General features: G+C 48.9%; 2 protein-coding genes across 7 annotated transcripts; one reads left to right on the top strand and one right to left on the bottom strand.

The window, feature by feature from the left end:
- The first annotated feature begins 1,910 nt into the window (after nt 1–1,910).
- On the top strand, nt 1,911–13,480 carry STRADA (STE20 related adaptor alpha). 6 transcript variants are annotated; one of them, XM_030966260.1, is made up of 13 exons: nt 1,911–1,975; nt 2,364–2,443; nt 3,466–3,523; nt 4,442–4,470; nt 8,122–8,224; nt 8,714–8,835; nt 8,951–9,059; nt 9,175–9,298; nt 9,750–9,921; nt 10,452–10,556; nt 10,704–10,945; nt 11,631–11,673; nt 12,062–13,480. In XM_030966260.1, exons 2-13 carry the CDS (start codon nt 2,408–2,410, stop codon nt 12,212–12,214), a joined length of 1,296 nt encoding a protein of 431 aa, XP_030822120.1. In that variant the 5' UTR covers nt 1,911–1,975; nt 2,364–2,407; the 3' UTR covers nt 12,215–13,480. The 6 variants fall into 6 exon arrangements, with proteins under 6 accessions (XP_030822120.1, XP_030822118.1, XP_030822115.1 ...); XM_030966258.1 differs by lacking the exon at nt 4,442–4,470 and having other exon boundaries at nt 2,364–2,419; XM_030966255.1 differs by lacking the exon at nt 4,442–4,470.
- On the bottom strand, nt 13,134–18,642 carry LOC115913945 (E3 ubiquitin-protein ligase RNF113A-like). The gene is made up of 10 exons (XM_030966271.1): nt 18,479–18,642; nt 18,024–18,100; nt 17,820–17,924; nt 17,208–17,315; nt 16,843–16,952; nt 16,549–16,655; nt 15,956–16,045; nt 15,251–15,344; nt 14,351–14,457; nt 13,134–13,924 (listed from the first exon to the last, which is right to left on the bottom strand). The coding sequence occupies exons 1-10, from the start codon at nt 18,576–18,578 to the stop codon at nt 13,845–13,847; spliced, it is 978 nt and encodes a 325-aa protein (XP_030822131.1). The 5' UTR covers nt 18,579–18,642; the 3' UTR covers nt 13,134–13,844.
- Between the last annotated feature and the right edge of the window lie 53 nt (nt 18,643–18,695).

Genomic DNA, 18,695 nt, shown 5'->3' with positions numbered 1-18,695 from the left:
ACATAGAGTTGGTTAGAACCAAGGGAATGGAATACATGGACAGTTTCTTGTTTGGACGCTGCAAACTTAACAGAGTGTGGAATCTGTGATGTCAGCACAGTGTTCCTTCAGGAGTGAGTGCATGGTGAGTTAGCAGTTCAGCCAGCTTTCCTTCAGTATTTTTATCAGTTCAAGTTTGCCTCAACCCCTTCTCTCCTGATCTCAGCAGCTGCTGCCCAGCTCACTTCAGCCAGGAGCCAGATCTAGTGGAGTACCTGCAATTCCTCATCTCCCCAAGCCAGTGAAAACGTTTCAGAGGATATTCCTCCTCTTCATCTGGTCAGTGATCTCTTCAGGGTTTTGAATCTAAATGGGAAGAATGAAGTGAATGCCCTGTGCAAGCACTTCGCTGGGAGAGCTCTGCATTTTATAAATGCTTCCTGTCCAGAAGGCATTTTATTGTTGCTTGTAACAGACTTTTAACAGTTTTGTGGGGAAACAATGTCCTGCATTTTCTTGTTCGATACTTCATGGAAACTTGGTTCTAAGGCAATAAGAATTAGCTGCTGTTGAAACAGCAATTGCTTAAACTCCTTGTTCCAGCATGGGATACTCCACCCTGATTGAAATGCAAATGTCTGTAACCTGATACATGCAAATACATTAATTTTATAATGGTTGGTAAAATTATTTAAAACCAAAACTAATGTAGATTATGTGAAATTTTAGCACTATTTAGCTTTAAAGATTAATATGTTATTGTTTCACAGAGTTCTTTGAAAGGAAAATACTAGTTTGTGCTCTTTTGAGTAAGCGGACAGCTTTCCTGAAGTCCCATCCAGTTGTGGGCCATGGCAGCTAATTTTGTAATACAAACATTCAAATGAACAATCTAATGAAGAGTAAAATATAATTGAAACACTCCTGCTTTACTTGGCTTGTCTCAGTGTTCCTTTCATTCAGTAGACTCTGAAAGGCTCCTTTGTGCTGGTGAGTTTTGGTGTGGGTTGTTAGCAGCAGGAGGAGCTGGTTCCTGCTGGGGAGGGCTGCAGGAGCTGCCTTCCCCCTTGGGCAGGCTGGGCTGGGCCCACATGGAGGATTTGCCCCGGGGTTTGTATCAAAACTGGGCACAGCAGGGTCTCTGCTGGGGCACAGCCTTGGCCACTCTCTGAGGGACCCACAGAGTCACAGGACTGATTAGTTTGGAGATGTCCCAGATGGTCCAGGCTGTGCCTGATCCCCACCTGTCACCCAGCCCCAGAGCACTGAGTGCCACATCCAGTTGTTCCTTGGACACATCCAGGGATGGGGACTCCACCAGCTCCTGGGCAGTTCATTCCAATGTTTAAGAACTCCTTTGGTGAAGGAATTCCTGCTGGTGCCCTTCCTGAGCCTCCCCTGGCCCAGCCTGAGGCCGTTCCCTCTCCTGTCCCTGTTCCTTGGCCGGCTGTCCCCTCCTGTCACGAGCTGTGCAGAGCCACAAGGTCCCCCTGAGCCTTTGCTCCAGGCTGAGCCTGTTTCCAGCTCCCTCAGCTCCTCCTTGGGCTCCAGCCCCTTCCCAGCTCTGTTCCCTGCCCTGGACACTCTCCAGCCCCTCGATATCCTTTTAAAGTGAGGGGACCAGAACTGGACCCAGCACGTGAGGTGTGGCCCCACCAATTCCTGACACAGGGGCACAATCCCTGGTGACCACTCTTTTGACAAGCCAGGTACCATAGGCCTTGCGGCCCACCTGGGCTCACGTTCAGCTGCCTGTCAGCCATCACCCCCTCCAGCTCTTTCCCAGTGGCTCTCCCTCCTGCCCGCAGTGCTGCGCGCCTGGATGTGGCCAAGGTTCAGCACCCGCTGAGGGACCCAACATGGCGCCGGCTCCTTCCCCGCCGCTCGCGGAAGCTCCGCCCGTGACGTCACGCGAGCGCGCCCGCGCGTCACCTGTCGGCGCGGTGACGTCACGCGCAGCGTCTCTCGCCGGTGAGCGGCGGCCGCAGCCTGAGGGGTCCGTGAGGGGCCCGGGGGGACGGGGCTGTGCGGGAGGGACCCGGGACGGAGTGGGGCTGTGCCGGAGGGCTTCGCAAGGGTGAGGGGCCCGGGACGGAGCACGGTGTGCGGCAGGGCCGTGCGGGAGGGGCCCCGGGGGAGGGTCCCGCACGGGTGAGGGGCCCAGGGGTGTCGCTGCTCCGGGGGGCTCCGGGCAGCTCTTGCCGGAGTTACCGCTCTCCTGGGGCTGTCGGGCCCGGGCGGAGTTCGGGACTGCCGGCGCTTTGTGGGGGTACCGGGTGGTGCTTACCGGGGTTACCGGGACCCTCCGGGGCTGCCGGGCCGCGGTGGGCGAGGGCCTCGGGGCCTCGGTGCTCGCCGGGGGTGACGCGCCGCTGTGCCCGCAGGTGTGCCGCCCTTTCTGCTGCGCGTGTCCCACAGCGGCGGATCCATGTCTTTCCTTGTAAGTAAACCCGAGCGCATTAGGGTGAGTGTTGAAGACCTTCCAGCTTCCCTCGTGTCTCGGTAGAACGAGTCTTGCGCTTGTGCAGAGCGGCCGGGCCTGGAGAGCACCATAAGGGCACAGGAAAGCTGATTTTAGGGTTGATGGCAGGATATGGGTCGGTGTGCAACCAGCGCTGGTTAAAAACCCTGCACTAAAGCCTTTATTGCTGGCACATACACTTGTATCTCCTTGGGGTGCGCTGCAGAGGGGCTCTAATGGGCTTTGCAGTGAATAAAAAGGGCTATAAAGTTGCTCATTTTCAGTCGTTCTTTAAGAATTAGCCTTGTCACCTGTGACACAGTGTATGGGATTTTTTCCCTTCACTTTGCTTGCAAAGCTAAACACAACAGCTTTGTTTGATTCTGCTTTTCAGCAGCAAATGAGGGAATTTCCAGCAGCAGAATCACTTCTGATGCATTCAAATGGTATTCTCGCATACAAGTTTTGAGTCATCATCACCTAAAGACTCATTGGTGCTTTCTAGGACTGGCTTCTCGTGCACTGAACAGCTTCAGCTGTTTATTAAACTATTTTGCTAAGTAGCAAATTCTGCTATGAGAGTGTTTGTGATTGATGATATAACCAAAATATTTGAATTCTCAGAGATACCACTTCTTTGTAAATAGTAAAAGCATTTTTAAACCTTTTACACCTAAAAAGCCAACTTTTATTTGGCTATATGAGGGCGTTGTTGCATACTGATTATTTTTGCTGTATGTGCATGTATAAAAACTTGTTTGAATGAATGAAATTATATTAACTTTATTGCAAGTGCATGTTGATTGGGAATAACAGCAGCACCTGTGTGGTTGCTGGGTGCATGTCATTGGCCCAAAAAAGGAATATCTTGTCCAAAATAAGGATGTCACTGGTGGTGCAGCAAATCAATTTCAGACCACAGCAGAATCATTGAAATTTGGGGTTTTTTTCTTGTGGGGAAGGGGTAAAGAAACTTTTCTCTAGATGGAATAACTGATTATGTGGAGGATTTTTATTTCTTTCAGCGGTGGGTGTCTGAGAAGTTCATTGTTGAGGGATTAAGAGAGTTCGAGCTGTTTGGAGGTAAGTTTTCCTCTTGTTAAATGATATTGCTGGAAATGTTTTATTTTAGCTGTAAAGCTTGGTAATTTGGTAGCAAAGATGGTATTTTATCACTAAAAGAGATTATTAAATCTCTGTGTAAATCCACGTATTCAAGCTGTCTGAGCCCAGAAATTTAAGGTGGAAGTGTCCAAGATGCAGCAAGTTATTTGGAAATCATTTCCATGTTGATAACAGTTCTAAGATAGTTCTGTATTGCTTAGCATAACCAGATTTTTTTTTTTTTGTATTTGGGGTTTGGGAAGGCTAATTATAATTTTTTGAGTAAAAATGGATTTTGAAACTGCTGATGGCTCCCCAGGAGCAGGAGCTGACAGGTTTGTGCTCTGCTTCTGCATAACAAACAAAGTTGCCCACTGGGATGCAGAATTCCTGATCAGTGACGCAGAAAACAAACAGAGCATAGGAAATGTGTCTAGATTTTGAGCTTCCAGGTGGAGTAAAGGAATTTTTATTACTTTAAATAATATTAGGTAGTTTCTTCTGTATGTAAGAGTCATCTTTGAATGTGTTTACAATCATAGAATTGTTCAGGTTGGAAGGGACCTTTAAAGATCACCAGGTCCTACCCCCACCCCCTGCAATAAGGGACATGACAGAAAGTTAATACTTAGAGTTATAATAAAAAAATTTGTCACATTTATTTCAAAAATACAAACAGTAGCACTCTGTGAATCTCTTTGATCCTGTACACGTGCTGCAGTATGACTAGTGCTGCAATTGTGTGTGCAAATTAAATGTCTTTCTATAAAACAAAAAAAATCATGTATATTTGATACCCAAAAGGGTCATCCAGGGTTATTTACTTAGTTTTCCAGCTATATTTGAATGGGTGTCTGTTGAACACAACATGGTGAACAATTAATTTCTTTACTCCAGAGCAGCCTCCGGGTGACTCTCGGAGAAAAGTAAGTGACTTGTGCAGGCTGTGGTGCTGTGGTTCATTGCATGGAGATTATTCCTTGTGGAAGTTTGATTTTTCTTTTTATCTTAGTTATATATCTCATCTCTGTATTTAGTTCTACAAGTGTGGAAACAGGTTTCACCCTGGAGTGGAGATTTTGGTGTGTGGTTTTCAAACTATATGTGATAACTCAAAAATTTAAACTTAATCTCTTGGATTTCTATTTGTTTGTCATTCTCCTCCCCCCAGCAACTCACGGGTCTCTTTTTGAGGTGATTTAGTTCTGATCCTTCAGAGAAGGAAGGGTTTAATTTTATGGAACTTTTGAAAAGTGTGTTCTGCAGGCCCTGACTGCTCACTTGTGGTTCATAATATGCAATTATCCCAGGAGAGCAGGATTGGGCCAAACTGTGCAGGATTGGACCCATGGAGAGCAGGATTGGGCCCATGGAGAGCAGGATTGGTCCCTTTAGGTCAGGATTGGACCCCAGGGGGAGCAGGATTGGGCCCAAACTGGGCAGGATTGGTCCCAAGGATATCCAAGGGCACTTTTGAAGCATTTTTGGGGCACTTTTGGGGCATTTTTTGAGCACTTTGGGAGCACTTTTGAAGCATTTTTAGGGCATTTTTGGAGCACTTTTGCAGCATTTTAGGGCATTTTGGGGGCACTTTTGGGGCATTTTTTGAGCATTTTGGGGGCACTTTTGAAGAATTTTTAGGGCATTTTTGGAGCACTTTTTGGGGCACTTTTAGGGCATTTTGGGGGTACTTTGGGGGCATTTTTTGAGCACTTTGGGGCATTTTTGAAGCATTTTTACGGCACTTTTACGGCATTTTTTGAGCACTTTGGGGGCACTTTTGGGGCATTTTTAGGGAATTTTTGGAGCACTTTTGGGGGCACTTTTGGGGCATTTTGGGGCATCTTTGGATCACTTTTGGGGCATTTTGGGGGCACTTTTGGGGCACTTTGGGGGCATTTTTGGGGCATCCTCGGATCCCCTGTAGGCCCTGGAGCCTCTGGAACCCCCCAGAATCCCTGGAATCCCTGGAGGGCAGGATTTATCCTGGGAGGGCAGGATTTATCCTGAGAGAGCAGGAATAGGAAATGTATATGGAATGTTTTATATAAAATTGAGTAAATTCACACTTTTTTTAAAATTACTGAGTGTTAGACATGCTTGGCTGGAAGCAAATTGAGATTAGCATCTGTTTTGGTTATTTCCAAGGGTTTTCTTGGGATTTACACACATGCTGATTCTCATTTTAATCTTTTTTACATCTAAATAAAAGCCTTTTTTTTCCACCAGAGCTGTAGAGAAAGGCACATAATTTGGGGAGGGGGGTGGGAGGAAAATTTTTGTTGCTTATGCTGAAGTGAGGGAGGGAGTGAGGAGATGGAGGGGAAGACAGCAGAACAAAACTGATATTCCCTCTTCCTAACTCAGATGAATGTCATTTGGCAAATGCAGATCCTTGCAAGCATCACATAAGTGATTGTGTTATGGCATTTATACCAGTAGTTGCCTTTCAAAGATTAATTTCCTTTAAATCTACCTCAAATTAAACTGGACTCCCAAGCCAAAAGCCAGCTCGAAATGAATGTCATGCCATAAAACTGGTCACATGGGACTTCATTTTGCAGCTGCTTTTGACCATACACCAAAAATTGTCCTGTGTGAAACCACTGAGGAGCTTTTTTGCAGTACCTCATAAATGACATTTCAGTTTAACTTTGTTTTTTTAAACTGTTGTATGATGTTGATAAATCTCTGGTTGAGCTCCTTTTGCATTAACTCTGTTATTGGTCACTGCTAACATGATGAGAGGTGAGTGAAGACCTCAAACTGGAAGACTTTTCAATAGGGAATTCACAGTATTTTTTTTTTCATTACTGCACAGCCTACACCATTAATAAGATTAAATTTATTTAATTCTTTGCATCTGTTTTGTTGGCTTATGCTCTCCCTGGAGTGGACTTTAATAAAGCAAACCACTTACATGTTGCTCAGTGTCTCACCAGCTGTCACTGCTCCATGAGTGCTTCCCAGCCCCCTGCTTCCATCTCCTTGGTGGTGCCTTTGTGCTTCAGAGGTTTCTATCTGCCTGTGTGTCTCTCCTGGCAATTTTGCTGTTGCCAGGACTGTGTGAAATTGCTGAAAGAAGTAATGAATGATAAAGCTGAGATCAGAATGGACAGGCCTCTTCAGCAGAAGTTTGAAATCCTGAGTAGGAAGTTGCTGCCTGTTCTGAGCCAAGGAACAGCACTGTAGTGTTCATTAAAGGAAAGGATCCGGGAATGCTGCTGCCAGGGGCTTTAGCTGTGCTGAGATGGGACTGAGTTGTTTGTGCTGAAATTATACCAGAGCACCACAGATCTTAATTTTTGCCTTTTCCCTTAGTGGAAAATGCACCTATTTTAAAGGTAAGGCAGCGTGCTCTTCCCAGCCAGTTGAAAAGGTGGAACTTGGGAGGTGTGGCTCTAATTTACTGCCAAAGTACACTTAGAACCCAGAGGTAATTCACAGCAAACCCCTGCCTGTGCTCTTTGCACTGCATTTACCCTGGGCTAAGGGTGGAACAGCAAGTTCCCTGTTTTTCAGCTGTCACTGTGTTGTTTCCATCTTTCAGTGATGGAAATAAAGAACAGAGTCTGCTGTCATGGTGGGAAAAGGCACAAACTTTTTCTGCTTCATGTATCATGGGAAAGGTCTGATAAAGGGCATTTGCAGTTGATGAAGAATGAGGTGGAAAAATTGAGCTGGTGTTCCAAATGCCAGGAGGAGTTAATGTGCTGGAAATTGGAGATAACTAAAGACAATTTTAGATACCACATAAATTTTAATCCCCCTTAGATCGCTCTCCTTGTGACTTCGGACATTTGAAGGAGTTGGAAGGTATAAAAGAACTTGCAAGAACATTGAAGTTTATCATCTGCAAAATTCTGCAGGGGAAGATTTCAGTGCATGTAAATGAAGCAGAAAGCTTTATGTCAGATGAAGCAAGGGAAGGCTGACAGGCTTGGGAATGCTGCTTCCCTGTGTGGTCTGGGGGTGCTTTTTTCCCCTTTTTTTTTTATTCAGAAGCACTTATGCTTTGCAGTTTTTGCTTTCATTTGGAGCTTCTCTTTTCATGTATGTCTGATTTTCTTCATCATTTGTACCATTCAGCTAAGCAGCTTCAGCTGTGCTGGGTTTATCCCAGGTGAGCAGCTGAAAACCTGCAGCATCCACCAGGAGCACCAACTGTTATGGTGCAGAGAAGGGCTAAGAACAGCTTCCCCTTGGCTCTGGCTCAGGCAACAGGGTGGTGGCACACAAGTTTGTAATTAGAAGAGAAAGGCAGTTACTGTAAAGCAGAGTTTAGGCTGTCCTGGGGAATAATAATTGGCTTTATCAAAATATTCCTGAATAAATTCTCACTTACGGTGATTAAAAACCTACTTGTTACGTGTTTTGTAACGCAGATGTCTGGATCTTCTGAAATGAGGCATCTCCTGAGTTTCAGTTGATAAATGACTATTTAAGATTACTTTGACAGCAACTAAATCCTCTTCTGTATTCCTGTTATTTTGAAGTGTGTGATAATGTGGGGCAGATGATTTTTCCAGCAGATGATCTGTATTTCCTTTGACCTGACTTCATTTTTTTTTCCTCAGACAAATGAGGCGAGCTCCGAGTCGATAGCTTCTTCCCCTAAAAGGGACACCATGAGCAACTTCCTGCCAGACAGCAGCTGCTATGAATTGCTCACTATCATAGGTAATTCTTGAGGGCTGGGGGATCAGAGTCTGCTTTGTAAAGAAAATAATTTCTGCAGGTTTCTTTTTCTTGATTGATTGCTTATTTTTGATATTGCATATCTGCATCTTTGGTTTTAAAATAATTTGAATAAAAAGTGAGATGCCAGTCCTAAATGTTTTCACCTGAGAGGGACATGTAGTGGGTCAGTGATGCTGGGGGTGCAGTACAGTCAGCAGAAGCAGCCTGAAACCTGTCCTTGGTGCTCCTAGTCACTGTTCTTGCCTCAGTCCTGAATTGGAAGGACAGGATAATTCTACTAGTTAGGAGGATTCCTCTCACTGGGATCCATGCCAAAGAAGGTGGTATCTGATGGAACAATTACTGGTTTTTACAAGGTCAAAAGTAGTTTCAGTGAGTGAGGGTGAAGATTATTGAAGGGTCAGGGGCCGGAGGAGTTCTTCAGTGCTTCTAAAAGCATTACTGAAGCTTTCATGCTTTCTCTTTCAGGCAGAGGCTTTGAAGACTTGATGGTTGTGAACCTGGCCAGGTATAAACCCACAGGAGAGTATGTCACAGTCAGAAGAGTCAACTTGGAAGCCTGCACAAATGAAATGGTCACATTCTTGCAGGTAATACCACTCATCACGCAAGCTTAGAAGAGGACAGACAGCGAGAGCAGTGCCTATCAATATGCAGTCATGTTTGTGCATTTACTAAATTTAATCAAAATACCTTTTATTTTAGGGGGAACTTCATGTTTCCAAACTCTTCAACCACCCTAACATCGTGCCATACAAAGCAACTTTCATAGCTGACAATGAGCTGTGGGTAGTGACTTCTTTCATGGCCTATGGTGAGTGGAGAGGGGGTACTTTTTTCTGACCCTCATGTTCTGTGAAATGAAATTGAAGAGCTGAAGTGTCCTTGGGGCTTTTTTTTCTGACAGGTGGTGTTTTGTTTCTTTCTAGGTTCTGCAAAAGATTTAATCTGTACCCATTTTACGGATGGGATGACTGAACTGGCCATTGCTTACATTCTCCAAGGTGTCTTGAAAGCACTTGACTACATCCATCATATGGGCTATGTGCATAGGTATTGAAAAATACATTGGTCATTTTCCTTCTGGGGGGAGTTCTTGGAGATAAAACTCAGAGTAGAGCAGAGGATGAATCAGACACAGAACAACATTAAGTTTGTATTACTTTGCTGTTAAAGCAAATCAGTTTGATACTCATTGGAAGTGACAACACTGATCTTACTAAGCTGCACAAAAGTGTTGTTGTGGAGCAAACTTATCCCAAAGACCACTGTGTATCTAAAATCACAATCCATAACATTTAGTCCTGCATTTCTCCTCACCACAGAAACGTTGTGAACTTTCAAAGGTGATTAAGAGAATCCTGTTAATTGATTTTGCCCAGCATCCAAAAATGGTTGTTAGGAGTCTCAGCCTCCTGGTAGGAAGCTGATCAGGTATTGTCCTGTGCACTGAGGTGTTTAGTAAAGGCCAAGGACCCTGACTGTTTTGTTCCTTTTCCCCCAGGAGTGTTAAAGCCAGCCACATCCTGATCTCTGTGGATGGGAAGGTGTACCTCTCTGGGCTGCGGAGTAACCTGAGCATGATCAACCATGGGCAGCGACTCAAAGTTGTTCATGACTTCCCCAAATACAGCATCAAAGTGCTGCCTTGGCTCAGTCCTGAGGTTTTGCAGCAGGTGTGTTTAATGATGTCTTGTATCTGTATAATTTTGTGAGCTCTTAGGGCAAGTTGAAGGGGTGTAGGGTGGGAGACATGAGAGAACCTGCAGAGTTGCTTTCTTCTGATGAGCTCTAGCCCTAGCAAGGGGAAGGGTACATGAATGCAAGGAAAAAGAAGGGAAGAGGCTAAAGGAAACAGATTTGGGGTGAATGGGCAAGTGGGTAGAATTTGATCTAGTTGACTCAACAGTTTTAATTGTAGGCACCTCTACAGGTTGTCTCATTAACAAAGTGTTACATCAGATGCAAGTTGTGCAGGGCAGATGCCATCCCTACAGGCTGGCTGATTTCAGTTACATTAATGTTACCCCTAACTGTGTTTTAACAAACCAAAAAACCTTCACCACAATAAACCAGTGTATCTGTGGCTTGTGCTGTTCCTGTTCTAATCATCTGGGTTTGTTGACTTGGAGTCAAAATCATGGGTATTGCCCATTCAATCACATCTAAATCCCTGAAGCTAATTTTTCTTTTCCTTTTCATGTAGAATCTGCAGGGTTACGATGCAAAATCTGACATTTACAGTGTGGGGATAACGGCCTGTGAGCTGGCAAATGGACATGTCCCATTTAAAGACATGCCTTCTACTCAGGTGAGATTTGCAAGCTCCTTTCTGGTCCTTCATCCTGGCACCTGGAGCTGCTTTCCTGCTCAGGGATGTGAGCACAGAAGGGTGTCCTGCCTGCGTGAATGGGACACCTTAACTGTGATGTTACTTACGCCCCACCTGCTCTTTCAGATGCTGTTGGAAAAGCTGAATGGAACTGTTCCCTGCCTGCTGGACACCACCACCATTCCTGCAGACGAGCTGACCATGAAGACGTCGCGCTCCAGCGCCAACTACGGCGTGGGGGAGAGCACGGCCGTGAGCAACGCGCGCGCGGCCAACGGCGAGCCCGCCCTGCACCCCTACCTCCGCACCTTCTCCACCTACTTCCACAACTTCGTGGAGCAGTGCCTCCAGAGGAACCCTGATTTCAGGTAAAGCCAGCTGAAAGCTGCTCTCCCTTCCTGTGCTGTTCTAGGGCTGGGTAAACTGTGGGAGTTAGCAGATATTGTTTACAGTTCTCTTTCCAAAAGTGTAGTGGAGTGAGGATGTGCCCTGTCTGTTGAGGAGAGCAGTCCAAGTGTGTAGAATGAGCAGTGGTAACACTTTGAGTACTTCCTATATGAGAGTCTGAGGGATTCCTTTGCAGCCTTCCTTGGAGGATGAGTGGTGCTGCACATCAGGAAAATAAACCACTTGTGTTTCTGGCCCCTGTGGCACCGTGTTTACCCAGTTCCCATCACTGCAAATGGCTGCTCTTCAGCCAGCAGAGAGCAATGATGGGAAGTGATCAAAGCTGCATTTTTCTTTGTAGTGAGGGCAATCTGTAGCCATGACAGACTTTACAGGGGTGCCCCACTGCTCAGGTGGTCCTTGGCTACATGTAGGGGGTGCAAGTAATGTAACTTAAAGGTTAGAAGAAGGAGGTTGAACTTGCATAAAACATTAGGTGATTGTAAATGCTTAATAAGCAGTGCTACTGCTGAAAATAGGGAGAAACCCAACAGCTGAGAAATGGGAGAGGCAGGAAGGACCCTGGTCTTTTCTTATTCCCACTACCTGACTTCAAGCACTGACTTATGTTCTTGTCTTCTTCCCTCATTCTTCCCCCTTCCACAGGCCAAGCGCAGGCACTCTGCTCAGTCACCCCTTTTTTAAGCAGGTAAGGAACTAATTTAGATACAGGTAAATGCTTTGCTTTGTCTTGCTGTGAGGGTGGGGATGTTGAGTTGCAGGATTTTCTGTGATTGGGAAGATTAAGTCAGTTTTTTGACTATTTGTAGTGCAGTGTGGTGATTGTCACATCTAGGGAGGTGCTTAGGCTGTTCTTGAAGCATCTCTTATCTAAGAGAGGTTTTAAATCTGCCTGTTTTGGGAGCCACAACAGCTCTTCCCCTGCAAGCTGCTGAGTTCTGGGGTGAGGCAGTTCTAACCTGCTCCTTAAGGAGTCCAAAGGGTGCCCTGTGCATTTCCTGTTGTTTCTGCCTGCAGAGCTGGGTGTGCAGCAGCACCTGAGCATTCCTGTGTCTCATTCTGTCCTTCCTGTGCAGATCAAGCGCCGTGCTTCCGAAGCGCTCCCTGAACTCCTGCGCCCTGTCACCCCCATCACCAATTTGGAAGGGACACTGCCCCAGGATCCCAGTGGCATTTTTGGGTTGGTATCAAATCTGGAGCAGCTGGATGTGGATGACTGGGAATTCTAGAAAAATAGGGACTACACTGAGGAGGAGCTTTCTGGACATTGTAATTTATTGGTCCTGTTCATAAAGCTGATGAATGTTACACACAGAAGAGTTTACAGGTCCTTGGGAAGGAACTTCAACTGCCTGTTTACTTAAGAAGTAGCCTGGATACAAATGGACAGACCTGAGCTGGAAAAGGATCAACCCAAGGAGCTGTGGAATATTCCAGAAGGTGCAGTGCCCAGAGCCCCCATTCTTCCAGCTGAGCTCTGGTAGAGCACTCGAGGGTGTTGAGTGAGTCTGTGTAGTTATGGTCTCTATTTATGTGTTTCTAAAAATCACTGGCTTCCTCACAGTTGAGGCTGCATGTCCCTGCCCTCTTTGGTTCTTTCTCTTTTAAGGGTGCCTTAGAGTTGAGGGGAGGTGGGCAGCTTTTAGTTTTGGGCATTCTCTTAGAACTAGTCAAGTTCCTGTAACAGTGTTGTCACAGGGCAAGTTTTAAGGGGGGGAAAGGGATTATATTCTTAGTTACTGCTTTGTGATGGAAAACAGGAGATCAAAGACAAGCTGATGCCATTCCAGGCACTCCTGCTGCACTGAGCATTCCTCTGCAGCACTGGACTCTTCCAGTCTGGAGAGGGCTTTTGATGCTGAGCACTCTGAACTCCAGGTCAGACAGGGCCTTCCAGCCTCCCCTTCCAGCTTCCTGGGTCACCAGAGCAGTGTGGATGCCTGGGCAATGTACCAGCTTTTTTATCCCCTTCCAGCTGAACTTCATGTTAGCTGGGCTGGTTTCACAGCACGAAACACTCTTACCTGCCTGTTCTCAGTGGCTTACCCTGGCACAGAGGAAAAGTGAATTGATTTTCATGCTGATCCTCTTGCTCACAACTCCTGTACAGAATTGAACTTTAACCTTTCCATTACCTTTGCTGTTCTGCCTTCCCTCACTGACAGGTAAAAGCTGCTCACGTGGCTCCCTGTGATTCATGGCTGTGTGACTGCCCTGCTGCTGTGGCAGCTCTCCCCCACTCCGTGGTGTTTGGTTTATTTGGAGGTGTGTATTTAAGGCTTTTAGTTTGACCTTTTTTCCAAGGACCATGGTGCTGAAGGTCATCTGCTCTTTACTGAAGCACTGAGAATCCTTGTATAGGTGCAGTTGATGGGAGTAGTGGTGCTGGCAACAGGTCCTTCTTGTGTTTATAAATTGTACTTGAACCCAGATAAAGTTTGTTACTCTAGTTTTTTTTCCAAAACAAATAAAATATTTCTGAAGTTGTTTTTTAAGTCTGCTGTTTGTGCAGGATGATGGAGTGAATCACAGAGGGTGACAGGCTGGCTGTGCATGCTCACTTTTGCCTTAGTTTCATACAGCTCACCAGTTTATGCCAGCTGCCTTCATGCTTCAGAAACATACTTCAATTAAAGCAACAAGCTGCACACACCTGCACTTGCTCTTTTCTGAAAGTTTTAGTAAAATTCTCCCAGTTGCAGGACTGTTTGTTAAGGCCAGGCCCAGTTCTTCTTCCTCCCCATGATCAGGTTTGGCTCCTGATTTAATCTTACTGTTAGTAAGAAGATATTGATTTCCTGGCTTGTTAGGAAGTCTTACAAACAGGGCTTTATTAAGTTATGTACAAAATATGTTCTGCTACTGTGGATCCCCTTCTTGGTCTGACTGTTGCTCCTCTTCTTCCTCCCCTTTGTGTTTTTCCAGTTTTGCCATGAGCTCTGAAAAACAGAACAGGCAGGATGAGGCTACAGGTGCAGGGGCTGCCCCAGAGCCAGGGGCTCAGGTGCTGTGAACACCCAGGACCAGGGCAGCTCCCAAAAATCCCTTGCCTGCAGAGGCTCAGCTTGGAGCCACCCCTGTTGGCTGAGTCCAGGCTGGAGCTGTTACAGACATTCCCTCAGTGCATCACTAACCACACAAGCTGCTGCCTCTGCTCTCCAGTTGCTCCCCAGGTTCCCCACCTGGGCAAGCACAGATGCTCATGTTGCATCTGTGATTCAATATTTCCTGACACTAACTGAGCTCTGCTGGCAGCCAAGAGCTCTGAACTGCAGCTCAGGGCCAGGCCCAGCACCAGGAAGGAGCTGGTGCCTTTGCTGCTCAGGTGCTCCCCCAAAGCCCCCCTCTCCCCAGGTGCCCAATACCTTTTGCAGGGTTGAAGACGCCGTTGGTTTGCTTGTCACAGACGTAGCAGCGCTGGGATTTGCGGTAGTGCTGCAGGGCACAGCTCTCACAGAAGTAGTGCCGACACCTGTAGGGAGACACAGAGGTCACTGCAAGTCCCCAGGCACAGCCACTGTGTCCTAGAGTCAGAAACGACTGACTGCTGGTCACAGGAACATCAAAGCTGAGAATGATCTCCAGCACTGAGTCCAGCCTTTGCCCAAACACCACCTTGTCACCCAAACCAGAGCACGGAGTGCCATGTCCCATTGTTCCTTGTTCCCCAGGGATGGGGGCTCTAGCAGCTCCCTGGGCAGCCCCTTCCCCTGCCTGACAACTCTCCATGGTCCCCAAGGGAGGCAAAAGTGAGCTGCAGGCATCCCTGTCCCATGGAAGGTGTTTCAGCATAGCTTCACTGATGTGCAGCGACAGCACAGAGCCACCAGTAACACAGGACAGCGTTCAGAGTGAGGAAGGGCTGTTCTCAGCATCCTCATCCTCACCAAGCTCCTGACATCCCCATGCTTACATTTTTCTGCTCAGGCAGTGCAGCTGCCATTCACTGTCCAGGAGGAATAATGGCATGAAAACAAAAACTCAGGGTTAAGGGGGAAAGATGAGGCAATGAGGCAGCATTTGTGGAAATCTAAAAAGTGCTTGAGTAAGAGCTTGAGATCCCTTCCAAGGGGATGCTCCAGATGCAGCTGTGAGACTCCCTGGCTCTCACAGGATTCCCCCACCCACCAGAAAACCAGGGCAGACAACAAGCAGGTTCTACCCACAGCCTGTGGGCTGGGTTTGTCTTTGCCTCAGTAGTGAATGAATGACTCCTGAGCTGCATTGACAGCACACGTGGCTGCTCGTGCCAAACAACCGCTTACTTGGTGACCACAGGGTTCTTGAAGGAACCTCTGCAGATGAAGCATTTGAAAGGCATGTCCTCCTCATCACTGCTCACCTCGTAGTTTTCGTCATCTGCAGAAGAGAAAGTGAACCAGAGTGGAGAAGAAGCCAGCCCAGCCCATGTGTGGGGCACAAAATAATAAATAAGGGGAGAGCACGGCAGGTGGGATTCCATCTCTGCTGGAAACAATGGAGCTCTGGCATCTGGGTGTTGCTGATGTCAGTAACACGTGTGGGACTCTGCTATAATTAGGGCTAATGAGCCAGCAGGCCTGTTGCTCATCTCAGGAGAAAATTCTTTTCTACTTCACCCACTCACTGCTATAAAGAGAAACATCCTCCAGCCCCCTACTGTTTTTTAGACTATCTTCCAAACCAGCTGCCACCAAGTTCTGGCTCCAACTGAGCAGAGAACAGCCCCCATTTGCACAGCAGCACTCATGAGCTCTGGGCCACAGCTCTGGACACTGAGTGACAAATGACATCCCACCTCCTGGGCATCAGGGGGACACAGTCTCATCTCCCAGCTCCACACAGCTCGCTGCTGGGACCCACACAGCAGTGCTCTCCTTCCCAGAGAGCCAGGGGCTGTCTGAAAGCAGCAGCTCTGCTCAGCACTGTCAGTGGTTGCTGCCCCCAGCTGATCCTGCAGCAGGAGTCCCCTGAGGGCACAGGGGCCGTACCGTTGACGCCGTAGCGGCCCTCGTCCAGCTCCCGTTCGATCTGCCAGCCGTGCTTGTAGTCCGAGCGGTCGTGCAGGAACTTGCAGCTGTCTGAGCAGCACAAACAAAGAGGAAATAAGAGACAGGCTGCAAGGGCACAGTGTTACCAGGACACCTAATTCCAGGGCAGCCCGAGCTTTGCCCAGCTGGAGAAATCTGATTGCTCCTTCTCCAGGGCAGCACTAAGCTCGTGGAGCAGGTACAGGATCCCTCAGTGCTGACAGGCTGTGAGTATCATCCTCTCTGTGCCACAGGGGCAGTTCCAGCAGTTACGCACATGGGAAGTGGGATAAGGAACAGGAAAACCCATCCCTCACATGGTGCACACAATACCTGTAAGAATGTGGGTCACTGGAACATCCCAGAGGTCCCCTCCAGGATCCTATAACCACTAATTAGAGGCCCTGGGCTTTCAGAAGGGATGGCACAAATGACAACCTTACATAAACTGCTCTGCACAGAAGGGTCTGTGGCTCAGCACCCCGAACGCGGGGTCACAGCTGGACTGGATGCCTTGGCATGCCTGGTGCTCAGCTGCAGCTCGGGGCACTCACCCCCGAAGCCGCAGAAGCCGGTCTCTTTGTAGTCCTTGCAGATGTCGGGCTGGTAGTCCCAGCGCACCGTGGCCCGCAGGTGCTCTGGAGCACGGATGGGGCCTTTCCTGAAGGGGGAAAAGAGGCTCAGCCCCCTGCAAAGTGGCCCTGGAGCAGGGCCCAGGCCAGAACCACACACCACACTGCTCCGGCACAAACTGGCAGTGACAGCAGAGTTCCAGCCCCAAACTCTGCCTTTGGGATGGTGCCTGAGCTCCTCTGTGGTCACAGACCCCGAGGCTCATCCCAACCCACCTCACCATTCCTGAGGAGGCATTTCCCATCGATGTGTCCTTGGGCTTCACATACTTCTGGTAGTTGTTAATGCCACGGTAAATTTTATCATCTTCCTTTCCTCTCAGCTCCTAGGAGAGCAAGAAGAGATGATTAAGGATCAGGACAGCTTCATGACATGAATTAACTGCCACCACTCTGACATCAGTCTTCCTTCCCACCTTGCCTTCCTTAACACCAAGATACCAATAAAGGCACAAAACTCCCCTATTTGCAAAGGTTACACTCCTGAACTTCTAGGGAAGATGAGACTCTAACTCTTCTTGGCGTGCAGAAGGGGATGAGCAAAGCAGAGCAGGACTTCCTGAGGAGCAGGGCTGACTCACCTCCTGGATTTTCTGGCTGCGCTCAAAGATGGCCTGGGCATCCTTCTCCTTCTCTGTGTCCAGTTCATACACTGCTGTGGCTCCCATGTCTTCTGGGCCAACAGGTTTCTGAAAAGCAAGGAAAACTTGTGGCAAGAGTGGAGGGAACACCTGGACAAGACAGAGAGCTCCTGTCTACCTGGAGGGTTGTCACAGAGCAAGAACTGGACACATCTGCTTTATCCCTTGGCATTTGCTAGGGAGAATTCACCACAGGCTCCAGCCAAAGATGGTCTAACACTGAAAACACAAACCCAACAGCTGAGCAAACCTGATCCAACTGCTCCCTCTCCTGAAAAATTTCTGCAGTGTTGGGCAAGTCCAGTGGCATCCTGGAGTTTTAACTCCCACCTCTAAAAGGGAAATACCAACCTTTGATGGCCTCCTGCAGAGCGAAGGACTATCAGAGTAAACCCAGAACAAGGTGCTTGGCTATTAAGAGGAGATAAGGAGCTGCACTGATAAGAAAGAATGTCCAATCCCATGTTTAGAGTGGCAGATTCTGTCTGTGAGGAGTGGGATCCCCAGCCCCACGTGAGCTGACACCCCAGGCCTCCTGCTGCCTGTCCTTACCGCCGACCTGGTGGATTTGTAGGTGACCCCGATCTCCTTGGCAGGATCCTCATCCTCACTGCTGCTCGGCGCGTAGTCCGGCCTCTCCCTCGTGCAGCGCCTGGTCTGGGGGGGAGGAAAGGCTCCAGCGCTGTCCTGGCTGAACCTGGCAGGCCCCCGCAGGCAGCCCTGGGTGGAGCAGGTGCCCCCTCGGAGCTCCCTTACCTTCTGGATCATGGGGTTGGGGGTGTCCCGCCGCCGCTCCTTGCGCACCACGGTGCTGCCCTCCTCCCCGCTGCTCTCTGCGGGGAAAGCCGGGCGTGAGGGGCACGGCCCGGGCCTGGGGCAGCCCCTGCCCCGGCGGGCTGGGGACACCCAGGCAGACCCAGCGATGCCGCCCTGGGAGCGCTGTCCAAAGGCTCCCGGAGCTCGGGCAGCCTCGGGGCCGCGACCGTTCCCTGGGAGCCTGGGCAGTGTCCGACCGCCTTCCAGGGGAAGAACCTTCTCCTCATACCCGACCTAAATCCCTGTGACACAACTGCCGGGGTCCCTCACGCCCTCGGGCTGGGGAGGGCGGCCAAGCCCCCGTGTGGGCAGCGCTGGGGGCGGCACCAGGCCCTCCCTCGCCTCCCGCTGCACCGCACGGGCTCCCCGCGCCGCCCGGGTCCCCCAGCCCTCACCCCGCTCCTGGTCGCTGCCGGGCCGTTTTCGCCGGCCGCTGCCCGCGGCCCGGACCCGCTTCTTGAACACAAAGCTGCAGACGCCGCTCTCCTCCGCCATCCTGTGCCGCCGAGACCGCGACGCTGGACAGAGCGGCGCCGGAGCGGCCGGCGCGGGCGGCGCCCCCTGCGGGCGCGGAGGACTCAGCGCCCCGGGCGGGGCCGGGGGTCCCGGGGC

This window comes from Camarhynchus parvulus, chromosome 27 (assembly GCF_901933205.1).
Source record: "Camarhynchus parvulus chromosome 27, STF_HiC, whole genome shotgun sequence".
Classification (NCBI taxonomy): Eukaryota; Metazoa; Chordata; class Aves; order Passeriformes; family Thraupidae; genus Camarhynchus; species Camarhynchus parvulus.
Note: the sequence above shows the minus strand (reverse complement) of the source record. Positions and strands in the feature narration are given on the sequence as shown.